Source organism: Pteropus medius, unplaced genomic scaffold (assembly GCF_902729225.1).
Source record: "Pteropus medius unplaced genomic scaffold, Ma_sr-lr_union100, whole genome shotgun sequence".
In the NCBI taxonomy this organism is placed as follows: Eukaryota; Metazoa; Chordata; class Mammalia; order Chiroptera; family Pteropodidae; genus Pteropus; species Pteropus medius.
In genome coordinates, this window is record NW_024350921.1 from 1,075,840 (window position 1) to 1,092,856 (window position 17,017).

The 17,017-nt window shown below is 41.5% G+C and overlaps 1 protein-coding gene and 1 pseudogene across 1 annotated transcript in view; one reads left to right on the top strand and one right to left on the bottom strand.

The window, feature by feature from the left end:
- Window positions 1-9,848: 9,848 nt before the first annotated feature.
- The window catches only part of SLC9A4 (solute carrier family 9 member A4), a 51,673-nt gene continuing 44,504 nt past the window's right edge, over window positions 9,849-17,017 (top strand). Inside the window, exons 1-2 of the mRNA XM_039840075.1 lie at window positions 9,849-10,576; window positions 15,732-16,195. Of these exons, the coding sequence (XP_039696009.1) occupies window positions 10,327-10,576; window positions 15,732-16,195 (714 nt within the window). The 5' untranslated portion in view covers window positions 9,849-10,326. The remainder of the gene's footprint in view (window positions 10,577-15,731; window positions 16,196-17,017) is intronic.
- LOC120584487 (uncharacterized) lies at window positions 11,148-11,266 on the bottom strand (annotated as a pseudogene).

The following is a 17,017-nucleotide window of genomic DNA, read 5'->3' on the forward strand; positions in this document are numbered from 1 at the left end:
TTTCTCCTCTCTCCTCTCTTTCCCATTGCCATGGTTCTAGCCAATCTTTCACTGTAAGTGATATCCTGCTGAAGTTCAACCAGTCTGATTGTTGAATCCCAAATAAAAACTATCAAACTCTCCTGAGAGATCTTTCTTTACTCTTTTACAGCTCAATGTCATAGATGCTATGGGAATGATAAATCCTCAGGTCTGTAAACCATCAGCCGGGTGGTGAAACATCTTTCTGTCCCTGGTACACAAGCCCCCTCTCTCGGAGTTGTTCTCTTGGAGGACTCTCACTGGCGATAAGGCTGGAGTGCCTCTTATAGAAGTTGCCAAGGGATGTGATTTGACAGCTCGGGGCCCTTAGCAAATCCCATTTGGGGTTTGTCTAACACCTCTGGATCCAGAAGACACTTGTCACTCACAGTCTTTAAATTTATGACTTCTTCCAAAATTTGGTCAACTGGAAAAGCCCACGTAACATCTCGTTGCGCCCACCCCCAGGTAAGTTTCTGTGCCCTCTTAAAACCCACATGCATAAAGGCAAGTTTCTGACCAGAATTTTGCACATTTAAATATCACATACTGACTATTTTTACCTCTCTAATCTGGCTCATTTCATGTCTAGGGGTTTTTCATAAGCCTCTACAACAGTAACTGGACTATTGAACAGGTTGAAGTTACTAACACATATGCAGGACATGGCTTTATTCTTCTCTAGCCATTGCCTCGCCACATTCATTCTCTAGGGTCTCCTTCTCTTCTTCTGATTGGACCCCCTAGGAAGATGTTTACAAATCAACTACTCAACTATTGGTGGATTATCACCATGCAATTGTACTTTGAGTCTAATTAGCGCTTATTGTAGAGGTGTAGTAGAGACAATGCTACATGTTCATCAAAATCATTTCACTTTTCTGAACACACAGGATGGCCACTTTTCTGAGTCTCTTTTGTAGGTGGCTGAGGAAATGTGAGAGTTTTTTTCTAGAAAGTGAACGAGAGTGATATGTGATTTCTGGACCAAGACAATTAAGTATAATACTTCCATAAACTCCTCCTCTGCCACTGTGGCCTCGAGGCCACATACTTGAGATGGCATTGCTGTGTAATAAAGAAGGCCTTCCCGACTAACATAAGACAAGTCTTTTCTGTTCTCCTTAATATCTCAGAGTACACTGAGGGTTTTGACATCTGAAATTGTCAAGTTTTTCAGAGTTAAAGGAAATCATATTGAAACAGTTTTCTTTGATTGGATGAGTCCTGATTTTCCTCTATGTTCTTCTGTCCTATTTCTCTCTATGCTTCTCACTTTTGCCTTCTTATTCCAGAGTATGTGCCTGTGGCAGAGTGGTTCAGTCAACGATTGTTAAATTGAACTGAGTTCTGAAGCTCTACGTTATGAATTGCCACCTAAGTGAAGATCCTGATGAAGAAAAATATCCCACCTACCCCTAGACTTGCACAAGAGGTATTTACAACGTATTCTAGCGGGAGCTCTTTCCAATACTTTCCCAAGCCTTTCTTTCTTCCCCCTCTTAAAACGAACTGAATTCCTCTTCTCTTTAGTTAGGTAAGTAGAATATAAACATTTCCCAATGGAGATAGAATACACTAGCAAACTTTAGGATATTTCTCAGTAATATGGGATCCAGTATGTGTGTGTGTGGATGTGGACTTAATTGGTGTGAAAAGATAGCATACAAATACTCCACATTCTCAGTCTTTACCCTGCCCCCCCACCCCCACACACATAGTGTGTGTGTGTATGTGGACACTGAACTCAATGGAAGGCAGCTGGCTGTCCCAGGAGCACGTGGAGCTCACCCTACTGCTGATTCCCCTGGCTATTTAGCTTCCTGTTGCTCTTTCTCCATGTAATGAGACTCATCAGAGTTGACAAAGTAGTACCATTTTTAGCACCCCTCTCGTCCTGAGCCTCAGAGTTGATGTCACTATTTCACATAAAACTGCACTGCCAATGAGTTCCGTTTAAGGGATTTTTTTTTTTAAAGACAAAATCACATTCAAGTTGCTTCAATTATCAAAAAGCTAACTCACTGCAAGATACTTTCTCTTATACCTGAGATGAGTGTTTGGTAAAAACCCCAGAAAAAGGTCCTGCCTTCCAGCCCATTATCTTCCCACTTCCAGCCTCACAAACTTCCGAAACCACACATATAGTGCTACCCTGGCCTTTCATATCCATTGTTTACCAATTGTCTCTTGTCAATATTCCTTTTCCCTTCAGATATCTGCTCTCATCTCTCTATCATGGAGGAGAGGAAGAAGTCAACTTTGGAAGCAAAGGAAAGCACTCCTTCCAGGCTGTGGGACTTCAGGCCAGCAGATCATCAGGTGTCTGGGGCCGACATGGCATCCAGTCTGTGCTGAAGAAGTAGAAGTTTTGTCTGGGCCTCAACTTCCCTGAAGGATTGGAGGAAGACTAGAGTGGAGATTTAGAGACTAATTCTCCTTCTGAGACACTCTGGTGCATTGTTCAGCTAGAGGAATGCTTGCTGGCCTCTGTTTCAACTGTCACTAGTCTGGTGAGCTACTGGGAGGTTTCTTTGGCTCTGTGGTAAAGGATTCTGGAATGAGTGGTCAGTTTCACTGATCTAATATAGAAGGCCCTTTGGAGAATCTGTCCAGGGCTTCACCCAGAATCCTCCTTTTGCTAAAGGCTGAGTCTTGACTGCTATATCATTATGGGATATGAAACTTTGTCTTATAACAAAGCAACAGATCTCAGAAGTCAAGAGCTACCCGAAAAAGCCTTCTAGATGAGAGATATTGACAAATAGGCAAACTTTTCTATGTTAATAGAATACCTAAGAAAATTCAGGCTCTGCCAGCTGAGGTGGCAACAATACTGAGTTCTTCTGCTAGTAACAATTAGTTTCATCATTGGAAGGCAAGAGAGATCTAGGTTTCTTCTATGGACTGAATTGATCTCAAAATTCATATATTGAAACACTAACCTTCAATGTGACTGTATTTGGAGATAAGATCTTTGGGAGGTAATTAAGATTAAGTGAAGTCATAAGGGTAGGGCCCTGATCTAATAGGATTAGTGTCCTCAGAAAAGATACTGGAGATTTCATTCTCTTGCATGTGTGTGTGGGCAGGAGAAAGACCATATGAGGACACAGTAAGAGATAGCTATCTACAAAACAGAAAGAGAGCTCTCACCATAAGCTTAATCAGCCAACACCTTGATCTTGGACTTCTCAGGCTCCAGAACTGTGGAAATACAAATTTTTGTTGTGTAAGTGACCTGGCTTATGGTGTTTAGTTACGGCAGCCCAAGCTGACTAATACAGTTTTCAAATTCACTTAAGTATTTGGTGTTGAGACAAGCAGGCAGAAGCCATGAAGGGGATGTATTTACCTGGACTGAGTCACAGAAAATGAGAGTTGGTTTACTAGCATGCATATGGGTTCCCTGAAAATGAACTACGGAAAAAGGTTACAGTTGTGCTTTCTCAACATCCACTCATGTTCCTGAAGCCCAATTAAAGGGAAAGGTTGGAAATCTCCTCTGGCCCACAGTGTCTGCCCACATCTCACTAGCCCGTATCTGTCACTTCCAGTTAACCAAACTGTCTGAATGCCTATCAGCAATTCTTCTGGGCTAACAAAGCAGCCTGTTCCCAATGGCAACACATGTTATCCACCCACTGTAGTGAGAATCAATGTTCCTTGAAATCCAATATCAGGTCTCCCTAAGGGCATAAGAATTTTGTTGAGGAAACAAAGAATAGGAGGATTAATTTCCAAGAGAGGAGAGGGTCAACTGTTCTACTGGGCTGTACGTTCCCAGAACAAGTGATGGTAGTGGGTGAGGGTGGGGGGTGTCAGTTCTTGGAAGAGACAGGGTAGAATATTGAAGTTACAGATACTAGCTCAGTCACATATGTCTGGGCTCTGCTAAACTTGTGACTCTTTTTCTGAAGCTTGATAAATGATAATAATGTGGATAGTTAGAGTAAGATTATACATTTCATTTTTACCACTTGGCTGGCTTACTTCAGCCACCCAAATCATGGATTTAGAGTGTGTTATAGATAAGAAATTGCTTGCGCATGATGGTGAATATAAAGAGACTCTACCTATATGGAGTTTATAATCTCTTTGAAATAAAATGAATCTAACACTCTACTACGTACCAGACATTTTACTTTCTGTTATAAGTTTTCCACTTAATGTTCTAATTGTCTTTTAGATAAGTATCCTACCATCATCGTCATCATCATCACCATCATCATCAACATCATCATCGTCACAATCATACCTTTGAGGCTTGAGGTGTTTAAGACATGGCTGAGATCACACAACTTCAAGTTTCTCCCTGCTACAAAATCCCCTTTTCCTTCTGGAAGCCATCGCATTAGATTTGTGAGGCCACGACATCAACCACATTCTGGTGTGAAGATGTGTCCCATTCCGAGCTCACATTCATTCCCACCCCACCCATTGGCACCTCTATGGTGTCTATCCTTTCTTCCTCATATTAGGGAATCCTCCAGAGTTGATTACACCCTTAAGCAGCCCCCTCTATTGCTCTCTGAACAGTAGGAGACTTTGGGGAACAAGAACAGAGCTCAGCTTCTCTGTCCTGAAAGCAAGGTCAAAACTCTTGACTTCACTCCAGCTCAGGACTCAGGCTTTCAATTTAGGGGTATAATGGTGCCAGAACGCGATCCAAGGCCATCCAGCTTAATTGCTAGCTATGGGCTTGGAAAGCGAATCCTGTTTCTGGATGGCACTGACCAATTCTCCATCACCACTTTCTTCTTCTTCCTCCTAAAAAAAGAACAGAAATTTGAGCCCCAACAAAGTAACAAGAGCTCAGGGGCCAGTGACAGATACTTGAGTCCCAGAAGTGCTGTACAAATACTTTCTGATAAAGTTAGTTGCTGCCACACACTGTGGGAAGGAAGGAGAGAGGTGCTGATTGTTTTGTTTAAAACTGTTCTGGGAGAGATGACTCTAATACATAATGTGTGGGCACAGAAGAATCAGTTTTGCTCTTGTTCCTTTTTAGAGCTTTTCTAAGGCAAAAGTTGACTTGGGGAAACTGATGATAAAAAGAGACAAAAACCAAGCCTCCGAAACTCTGCTTCCAGTTGTCCACAGCTGAAGTCCTGGGTGATGGCAGATGTTCCTGCTGGGTGCACCACCCTTAGTCAGTCTCATGAGGGCGGACCGGATATGGTCACTGAAATTATAAGGGACCTGCTGGGGAGAGGACATCGGTCATTTTTTCCCACCACTGGACTCTATGAGTAGATGAGTTTCCAAGAGCAGATGACAAGGATCACAAGACTTCTTGGGACCTGGCATCAAAGAGGGTCAGAGAAGTACAATTATCTGGATAATTAGACCAAAAGCTTCAGATAATTCAGTAGCTTGCTGATGACCTAAGATTCCAGAATAATTCCTTCGATTCGCTACTTTGCAAGTGAAAGCTGCTTTCCCCCTCTTCTCTTCACATTGCAAATCTCTTTTTCTATGTACAACTGTAGATTGGTAAGTGTCCAGCACCTATGGTGCCCTGATGCCTCGTCAGTTGATCTTTCCCCAGGAATTAAATTAACCAATAACTATCATTTGGCTCTTATTACAATTTAAGGCACATCGGGAAGAATTTTTTCAATTAAACTGTGAGGATCTAACTAAAAATCTTCTTATTAATTGGCCCGACTCTCCCTAGTTTGAGAAACACGCACAACCCAAAATGCACCCTTGAAACATCATATCCTTTTCTTGGGACATCTTTTCATTCCTGTTATCCCCAAGACATACGAAAGCAAATTCTTCATGTTTGTTGAATGAGTGAGTGAAGAAAAGATGTTCTCATCACTCCATCGTATCTCCCTTTCCTTAAACAAATTCTTACTTAGTGCTTATTATGTGCCAAGAACTGTTCTAAGCACTTTATGACTATTAACTCATTAAATGCTCAGAAACTTTTATGTTTATTATTTTTCTTACATTACAGATAAGTAAACCAAGGCACAGAAAGGTTATGTGACTTTCCCAAAGTCATACGGCCAGTAAAGAGAGGATCTGAGTTTGAACCCAGCTCATCTGGCTCTAGAACCTGTGTCCTTAACCACCTCATGGCATTGCTTCCCTAAGAAGTTTTCTCAAGATACAGTCTTTCCAGCAAGACTTCTTAGCATTGTCTTCCTTAATTTTGACCCTTGGGAGGAAACGAGTTTGCTGTGAAACTTTGAAGGAGGAGTTTAATGTTTCCTTATTGAGAGAGTCAGATTATGGAACAACTGAGGCTGATGGGAAAAACTTTCATTTCAACATCTATCAATCAAGTGCAGCCCCTTTGTGCTGCACTGTGCCAGGTCCTGCAAACTTGAAGGTGAGCTTGGTGGCTCCTGCTTTGATGAGCTCACAGGTTAGCATAAGTCCCAAGAGAAACCCTGTTACAGAGTGGAAGGAAGTGAGATGCTTTTCCCCTTAGTCCGAAAGAACCACAATGTATAGTTTAGATGAAGGACAGTGACGGGCGGTAGAAGCGGGCTACTCCAATCAATGGGAGCGGCATTTACAATTAGGCAGGTTTGAAAAGAGAGGATAAGGCTTTTCCCAAGAGCCCTATGTGGTTTTGGATAAGTGGATCTGGAGGTGTAATCGAGGTTAGAAACTGCAGGCCACTAGTGTCATGCTAAGGAATGGACTGGTCTAGAGGCAGGATTTTACCAGACCTAGTTTACGTGCCACTGTCACCCTCAGGATTTGCTTGGCTCCATCTGCATGAGCCATGACCGCTTGCTCTGGTTGCCATAACCTTGCTTGTTCAACTAGTCCTACATCAGATTGGTCTTCTTGGGCAGAAGCCCTCGAGCTAAGTCATGAGTAGCTATTATTAGAATACTAGCTTCTCACCCAGTAGATGGACCGTAATCTTAGGAAGCTGGAATGCTCAGGACTTCTCTATGTGCTATGAGGTCAGCTTTCACAACTGGTGATGAGCTGCTGCATGCTGTTTCATGCTCAGACCTATTGCTCATTCTTTAGTTCTGGCCCTGTGGGCTGTGGTGTAGAAGGGGGCGTTTCCAAATTGAAGTCATCATTTTTCCCAGCTCCCAGTTTGTTTCCTTCCTTCCTTCCTTCCTTCCTCCCTCCCCTCCTCCCTCCCTCCCTCCTCCCTCTCTCTTTTTTTTCTTTCTTTTCTTTCTTTTCTTCTTTCTTTTCTTTCTTCTTTCTTTTCTTTCTTTCTTTTTCTTTTCTTTCTTTCTTTTTCTTTTCTTTCTTTCTTTCTTTCTTTCTTTCTTTCTTTTATTATTCTATGATCAATTACAGCGTCTCTACTGTCTTCTGCTCCAGCATTATCAAGGGCTCCTGCAGGCTCAAGCTCTCCACTTTTCTTAGCTTGGCTGGACCCAAGGCGACTGTGGCTTCTTCTACTTCCAGGCCAACATGAAGCCTTACAGTGCAAGGTGTAAGATTTAGCTTCCCAGCAGATATCTGGTAACTGTATAAGGGAGTTAGTGTTCTGAGGGGCAAATGCAGACCAATAACAGATAGATGAGAAGGACTCTCTTTTCTCTTTCTTCCCATTTCTCATAGATTTTGTAAAACGTGGCGATTCCATGTAGCTTTCTGGAAGACATCCCATGTGACCAAGCAATCAATTTATGAAGCTATCGCTGAGTCATAACAAATGACCCCCCTTTTCTGACTCACACCCTAGTCTTTCAAACAGCTTTATTGAGGTATAATACTGTATGATTCACCCATTTAAATACTATATGATTCACCCTCTTAAAGTGTACAATTCAAAGGTTTTTAATATATTCATTGAATCATGCAGCCTTAACCATGAATTTAGAATATTTTATCGACCCAAAGAAAACCTCATGACCAGGAATAGTCACTCTCCATCCCTCTCCCTCCATTCTCCTCTCACCCGGGGCCTAGGCAACAACTAGTCTACTTTCTGTTTCTACAGATTTGTTATTTCGGACTTGTCACACAAATATAGTCTTATGATAGGTGGTCTTTTGTGACTGGCTCCTTTCACTTAACATAACTTAGCATAATGTTTTCAAGTTCATCCATGTTGTAGCATGTATCAGCACATCATTTCATTGGATGGCTATTCAACATTTTATTTATCTATTCAACAAGTGATGGGCACTTGAGTTGTTTCCACTTTTTGGCTGTTACAAATGATGCTGCTAAAAAAAAATCATATACAGGTTTTTGAGGCAGGAGTGGAATTGTTGGGTCATGTAGTTTTTCTGTTTAATATTTTGAGAAACAGCCAAATCGTACCATTTTAGCTTTCCACTAGCATTCTATAGTGTTGCACTACATTCTTGCCATTATTGGCAGGATTGGTTATCATCTGTCTTTTTGTTTGTTCGTTTGCTTTGTTTGCCATTTTAGCATTCCAGTGACTGTGAAGTGATATCTCATTATGGTTTCGATTTGCATCTCCCTAATGACTAATGATGTTGAGCCTTTTTTTTCGTATGCTTATTGACCATTTGTACATTTTTTTGAAACATGTCTTTTCAGGTTCTTTGCCCATTTTTTAATTGGATAATCTTTTTTATTATTGAGTTGTAAGAGATCTTTATGTATCCAGGGTATATGTTCCTTATCAGATATTTGATTTACAATTGTTTTTTTCATTTGGTGGGCTGGGTTTTTTGTTTGTTTGTTTGTTTGTTTGTTTGTTTTCATTCCTTATTAGTATAGTTTGGAGGAAAAAAATTCTATTTTGATGAAGTCCAACTTGTCTTTTTTTTCTTTTCTTTGTTGTAGTTTTGGTGTGTATAAAAGAAGGCTTTGTTTTATCTGTAAATGAGTTCTTGATTCTATTGTCTTACTAAGAAGTTTCATCTAGATACTGCCTCTCCTTAACAATTCCTACCTCGATTTCCCAATATCTTTACTTAGTTTGTTGAGGGAGAATCATCTACACTCACTCATGTCAACGAAGAAAAAAATACAAATCATCCTGCAGTTTGATATGGAAGAGGTGTTGAGATAGTGAAGATGAATAGTAATTCTCATTTTCTATGGAGTGCTATCCATCATTGAAATAGAGTTCTTCTTTCTCATATAGAATTAGAAATGTGGTTGAAATAATAAAAATTAACATTTATTAAGTGCAAGATAGTATGCCTGCTCTATGTCATTTATACTTCTAACAACTTGATGAGGTAGCTATTATTATCCTTCTCCTTTTCACATAAGGACACTTCGAAAGGTAATTGGCCTAGGTCACCGGGCCAGATGTAGAACCAGGAACAGATCCATAGACTCCATCTCAAAATTCTTCCATAAACACTCTGTTGTATTGCTTCTTTTGAACAAATAGATCTTAATAACAAAATTCATAAAATGAAAAATTTAGATGTACCATGGAGATTTTTGAAACTGAGTTTTTAGATGTGTTTCATGGAGCTTGTTCTTCTGATAAATTGTGTCTTTCAATACCACACAAAGTTTATGGAGAACTGGGATTTCATTCTTTCTTTGAATTGTTGCTCACAGAGTCCAGTAATGTGTTCTGCGCCCGCCACCCCCCATTGATAGACACTAGAGGACATAGTGTGCCAGTCCTGGTTTACACTTATGGCCTGGCATATATTGATAGATTTTCTTAACTCTCAAAAGTGCCCTGGTTGACAATGACATGGTGGCCTTAAGGGTTTATCACTGAGCATGCCAAAGTGTCCTATCACGGTTGCCCACTAGGTGTCAGCAATGGAACCCACAGAGAACACTCAGGAGGAAGCATTTCATTACAAAAGTCAAATCAGAGCAAATAATTAAGTGCAAGAGCTACCTGCAGCCTTGGCTATTCAAAACAAGGGCGAGAGCAGGTGCAGGACAAGTCGCTCCTTCCTGGGCTCTGGTGCAGAGGGAAGGCTTTCCTTTCTGGTTAGAAGGAGTCCAATGATATGTGGATGGTGTTCTTTTTCATTTCCACTCACGAGATTAAAACAGTGTGCAGAGAAGTGAGGAAACAGCCTTGAATGAAGAGATATTCTTTCCCTTTCATAAACTGCTTTTCAAGCCATGATTGGATACAGGTCCCACAGGTAACACCGTGGGCTTCAACAAGTATACTGAATGGTTTTGTTTGAACTGGAAGCTGAGTTGCCCGAACACAAATCTTTTAAAGAAGGTTTGAAAACATTGTCACTCGGAACTCAATGACACACTCAGACTCTACTTGGAATGACCCACGGATGGTATGTATGTTATCTTTGACCAGGTGGATGCCACTGCTCTCCGGAAACCCTTCTCACTTCAGAGGTGTGGCACACGACAACACACAGGGTAGGAGAAGCCCAAGCCATGGGTTCTCAGGTGCCTTTTCGTGTTTGGAATTGGTGGCTCTTGCTAGTGGCCCTCAAGTGTTCTGAAGCTACCTCTGATTTGAATGAATCCACTAATGCCACTGCTCACCATGAACATAATGTCCGATTTGCTGCTGCCAGCTCAGAGCCAGATGAGGAGATATCTGTTTTTGCACTGGATTATGACTACGTGCAAATTCCTTATGAGGTCACCCTCTGGATACTTCTAGCATCCCTCGCAAAAATAGGTAAGTCTTCAAGCATCTGGTTGTGGGAGTTTTCCAGGTGAGATATTGTATGTGAATATGCGGAGCTGAGTGGGTTGTAACTGTTACTGCTATTACATCAAAAATTCTGTTCCCTAAACTCAAGGAAAAGTCATAACTGCTTTTTATAAAGACTTTTAATGCTTCAGAATTATGCTTTGAAATTTAAGAGCATACCTTTGGGTCCTGAGTTGTTTTGATTTCTTTTCATTTTAGGATGACAACCATGTGACATTATTTGGCATGCAAAAATCTCAAGGTCTATGTTTTTAAAAAAATACCATAGAGTAAAGCACATAGACTTTAGAATGATGCCCACTGGATATTTCAGAAACCACATAATGATTCTTCTGTAAAACATTCTTCCTTCGTTCTTGGCCATGTAACCGGGGGCTTTATCAATGGCTCCCATAGTTGATAGTTTTTTGTTTTGTTTTTTTTTAAGGTGAGGCAACCCTTGGTTGGCCTCAGAGATTGTAAGGACCTTGTCAGCTTACAATCTCTTGGTTTTTTGTTTTGTTTTGTTTTGTTTTAATTTTTTTAATTTTTTTTATGCCTACAGCACCTGGTCTTCCTTGGTGGTCTACCATCCAAGTACTAACCAAGCCTGACCCTGCTTAGCTTCCGAGATCTGATGAGATCGGGCTTGTTCAGGGTGGCATGGCTGTAGACTCCATTGTTGATTCTTTACAAGTGGCGTGTGCTCTCTTCAAATTGACAGAAAGCAAGGAGCATGACAATCACAGATGACTCTTATATCACCCAGCAACGGGATATGGGAGCATATGAGATGATATCTGTCAGTAAAATACTGATTTGTACCCGGGTCAAATGAAGCCAGTGGGGCACTTCTGGTTTTCTTTGTAAAATAAAATGAATTCAAGCAAATGAATTAAATTCTAAGCAAGATTCTTTGTACCAATAACCAACCTGATGGTTTATACTCTGTGACCATTTAATCCCTAATTCCACCCCTTGTCTCCTTAAAACCAGTTTATTCCAAAGTGGAAAACTGTTACAATTGTCTCTATTGTTAAGTATAACAACATTTGTTACTTGAGTAGATAAATTGCTTTATTGGAATCTATAAAGCATTGCAAGGCTCATTTACATTTTTCCTCTAGGATGGGTGTGAAATATGGGTTGAGCCATGAGACCTGGCAGTTAACCCCTTGGCATCAGAACTATGGTCTTTTCATCTAACTACCCATGTGTCAGGGATACTGCTGTATTAATTATTAATTATATTTGACATTCATTGAGGGGATCCACCTGGCTAGAGCAAGTTTTGAATCAGGAAGAGTATTGGGGGAAGAGTTGGGAGATGATTTTGACCCAAATAATGGAGGGCCTTGAGTTCAAGGCTGAGTATAGGTTTTCTCCCCTAGGCCATGCATGGGGAGCCATCGAATGTCTCCTTATGAATTTTCAGTTTCAGCCGTCCAAAGAGCATGTGGGTTTCCTTCACCACAGCTTTGAACTTCTCCATTCACTGTAGAAGGCAGGTGAATACAACAGAGCGTCATTAGTATCAAGAGACCCTGTCCCAAACCACATGCCTACAAGGCCTCCTTCTAGAGTCCTGCTCTTTTCATTTCCTTATGACAACTCTACCCCCAACACCCCAGCCCCCTTCTTCTTCATCTCATCTTTCCAGTGCTTATTTTAGCCACAGGGAATTTTTTAAAATATAAAAGAGAAACCCATTGGGTAAATTCCTCAGTGTCTCCCCAGTTTGGTCCTGCTTCCAGGAATCGAGTTTCATGAAATGGAGCCAACGTTCACCTGCCTTAAGCCAAGCTGCACCTACATGGTGGCAGCAGGAAGAGGCTTCGTGCCTGTAAGCAGGGCGCAGTCAATGGAAACGCTACTTGCATTTCATATTTCACAACTCTTCTCTCCTTCTGTGGTGGACAAGGAAGTCGGTCACTCTGAGATTTTATGGTTCCAGTGCCTGAAACTTAAAGCGCCTCAATGAGATAACAAAGTTCCACCTAATCGTTAAAGCCGGCCCTTGCATTCCATTCTGCCAAGTGATTCAAAAAACATCCTTCTATAATGTTCCAAAAAGTGGAACTAAAGTAAAAGATAAACAAGAAAGTCTCTAGTGACTTTGTATAACCTTTGCTCTATAATATCGTTCTTTTATAACATGCGTAGTTGGTGTTTTAAAAAGGATTGGGGAGAATTGTTTTTCTGTCAGAATGCCTACCAGGCAGTGCCAGATTCATCTGTCTTCCCCGTTAAACTAAGTCTTCTGAGGCCAGAGACCACAGTCATTTCCACACACTGCACGGGTGCTCAATAAATGTGGCTTGATAGAATGACTGAATAAAAGAATAAATAATAATGACTATTAATTATATTTAATTCAAGTTTTATAACATAGAATCTAGAAAATCTATATGGATCCTTAAGTGTTAAAGTTTTATCTTTTTTTTTTTTTTTTTTGCCCCAAGTGAATGAGCCACCGTACATAAAACTACAAGCCCAGTACTTAGCACATAGCATATATTTAATAGACATGGCCTTCCTTTCATGTACAATATAAAAATTATCTGAATTCTTTAAGACTAGAGAATATAAAATTGTATTTGAATAAGTATAACCCAGCTGATAACCTACTTAAGTTATTTTCTTTTTTTAAAGTGTATTGGATCACAATAACATGAAAACCAAGAACATTTAAACCAGTAGTTCTATGAACAATAGCGTCCTTACAATACTATAAACTTACAGACACACCGAGTCTGGCCACGTTACTTCTAAGTAACAATCTAGGTTTATTGCTAATATAAAACCAAGATAAAATATATACTTTCTGCAGTGAGATGTTTACTGATACAGAATGCAAGCTTCTTTTCCATGAAAACATCTTTATTTGCATCAAAAAGAGATCTTAGAAAAAATTTCACAGATGAACAAACTGGAACTTAGACAAAGTGACTGGTTAGTCAGTGGCAGATTTAGTTCCTGATTCCCAGACCAATTTCACCCATTACTATGAAGAGGAATGGCGGGGGTGGGGTGGAGGAGTGGTCGGGGAAGGACCGTCTCTAGCATTGTTTGGAAAAGAAAACTTAAGATCCGCATAAGATCACTTGGATGTTCTCACTGTCCATGCAGTTGCCTGAAAGGTGTTAGACCCCAGCAGTGAAGTGACAATATTGATGCAGGACAAGGCAAATTTCCGCAATTTGGGGGGGCAGGGCAGAGCAGAGACCAAACCCTGTACCGAGAGAAGAAGAGGGTCTTTTGGCGGAGAGTGTAGAAAGAATTCAACACACATGCCAAAGTTAGAGTCAACAGGAAAGTTTATTAGAAAAGGGATAGCACTCCACAGACAGAGCGTGGTCTCTCAGAAGCAGAGAGTGAGAGAGACAGTGAAAGAGACAGTGCGAGAGATAGTGAGAGAGACAGTGGCACTGAGAGGGACCCTGAGTGTTCGGGGAATTCAGTTTATATATCATTCTTCAGTTTCTGTGAGTTATAGTTTAAAAAACTTATTAACTCGTTTCCTTTGATGTGGACATACAGTGAGGGGAAGAGCATGTAGCTGTGAAAAGATAAGAATAAGTAGAGTGAAAGGCCTGCTGGCAGTTCCCAGCCTTTAATCCATAGGCCCCCCAATGGTTTCAGCCATAGGGAAAGACTCTGTTGGTTCATGTTTCCCCTTCACAGGTGTGGGGAATGGGTTGTTAGCAAATCCCAGTTGAAATCTTCCTTTGTTCTGCAGGTATACTACTGGCCTGGCTGCAGGGCTGATCAGCATATTGCAGTCTCTAATTGTGGCTCGATTAACATTTTAATTCTCTTGTCTCCTCCCTACATTAATATTATCTCTATAGAAAGCCATTTTTACTTGACCACTTCTCAGAGATAATTTGACACCCTTTGTGTAATTTAATCCTTCAACAAATCACACAAGAGGTCTTCAAACTAACAATGTCCATTTAAGCTTCATACCTTCCTAGTTCAAAATGAGTAGCAGTTATGAAGGAGCATTCCTGTCTCTCTTCTTTCTCTCTTGGAGTGCTCTCTCTCTAAAAATGGACGATTTTGTTGTCCAATTATGTAAGTCCTAATTATTCTCCAACAACTTGTTTAACTTCTGTTCCCATGTAAAATCTTCTCTGATGAACATTTAACCTGTTCATTCATTCATTTATACACTTAGAGATTCTTTCAGGAAACAGACCAGCAGTTATGTCGTAGACACCTTGCTCAGAGAGATGTCTGTCATTCTACCTGCATTTGAGGAGTTTAGAGTTTAGTGGGGGAGATAAGTTATGCACAAAAAAAATGGTAGAAAGGGATGATTGTTGTTAGTTAGATAGGTACAGTTATAATAATTCACAAGAAGGGATGTTATTTCTTTTGGAAGAGATGAAGAAAAGCTTAACCTCAAAGATTGAACAGGACTAAAATAAGTTGAAGAAAAGGACGATCCAGGCAGCGACAACAGTATATAAAGACAAGAAAGGTGGCCTGGCAGGCGAAAAGGCACGTGGGTGGTTGTGATGTAGGATGTATAAAGATAGAACAGGTGTGAGGGATACTGACTTGGAGAGAGCCCCCGGGGACCTGCTGTGCTCCAATCTCTTATCATATTTGCTGGTATATTCATTATGTGCTTCATTGTATATTTACACGTTATATTGTTTTCGTCTTCTTATTTTTTAATGTCTTGTTTCTAAAATGTCAGTAGTTGGACTAGTAGAAAGCATGCTTGGTCCATCTTTTCACAGTCCTTCTTCCCAGCATGTTAGTCCTGGCCCAGGGGTGCTTCACAAATGTCCTCAGTTTGAAATCCTTGAGATACGTTGCATACTTTCGGAGTTGTAGGTGGAGAATAAAACAATCCAGTCCACACAGTGTGGAAAGTCATCTGGCAGTAGGATGTAGAATGGACTGCTAAGTACTTGGACTTGGGCAAAGCCCCATTAACACCTCCAGTTTCTGCTGCAGAGGGGTACCGAGGCTCAGATGGGTGCCAAGGCTCAGATGGGCCAGCCAATTTGTCCAAGGTTCCATCTGCTGGGCTTTACGAGGCCTCCTGTGCAGCATCTCCTGGACTCTTGGCAGCCCGACCCTGATATTAGCACATACGTAAATGCGGTTCTCTGCTCTTCCCCAGGCTTCCGCCTTTACCACCAACTGCCGGGCCTCGTGCCGGAGAGCTGCCTCCTCATCATTGTTGGGGCTCTGGTGGGCGCCATCATTTTTGGCACCGACCACAAATCGCCTCCAGTCATGGATTCGAGCATCTACTTCCTGTATCTCCTTCCGCCCATCGTCCTGGAAGGTGGTTACTTCATGCCCACCCGGCCTTTCTTTGAGAACATTGGCTCCATCCTGTGGTGGGCAGGCTTGGGGGCCCTGACCAACGCCTTCGGCATTGGCCTTTCCCTCTACCTCATCTGCCAGATCGAGGCCTTTGGCCTCAGAGATGTCACCCTGCTTCAGAACCTGGTTTTCGGCAGCATGATCTCCGCGGTGGACCCGGTGGCTGTCCTGGCTGTGTTCGAGGAGGCACGTGTGAATGAGCAGCTGTATATGATGATCTTCGGGGAGGCCCTGCTCAATGACGGCATTACCGTGGTGAGGTGTCAATGATATATCCCCAAGGAGCCCAGGGTCCAGGTGGGGCTGGAGACAGGTGTCTGCCCTTAGGGCTAATGGAGAAGGCTGAGCAGGACTAGGGCACAGCAGGATAGAGATTGGTTTCCGTCTATGCAGTGTGGTCCAAGTTTAGGTGACTTCTCTTAGGCTCTGTATTCTGTACAGCAGCGGTTCCTAACCTTTTTGACACCAGAGACTGGTGCTCCTATGAGCATCTAGTGCCTGAGGATCTGAGATGGTGCTGAAGCAGTGATACTAGCGCTGGGGAGCGGCTGCAAATACAGATGAAGCTTCATTTGCACATCGGCTGCTTACCTCCTGCTGTGCAGCCCTGTGCAGCTTGGTCTGGCGTCTGGGGACTCCTGCTGTACATAATTGCTCACCTACAATGCTTGTCATTCAATAACAAACTAACTTCCTTAAGGAGCAGAAAAGAGAGAGAACGATTCATTCTCTAGTTAAATTTAATTTTCCACTTGGCAAGCAGAAACTGTTAAAATCTCTTCTGGGTTTGTACACTGAGACAAGCAGTAGCTTATGTATTATTTTCTCTCATTCATGGGATCTCACCCTCATTCCCTTTATATGCTTTTAATTTTTTTTAACATGCTGCATTAAATGATAAAGTTCAATAAAAGATAGGGGTAGGGAGAGAGATGACAGGATTTGCAAAAATGTGTTAACTTGTCCATTAGTCTCAATTACATGACTCACATGGAAAATATGAAAGAGGCATTTTTGCTCAGGAGTCTTTCTGGAGAGAAGTCAAGGACTTACAGGCTAAATCAAGCATTAAGGCCC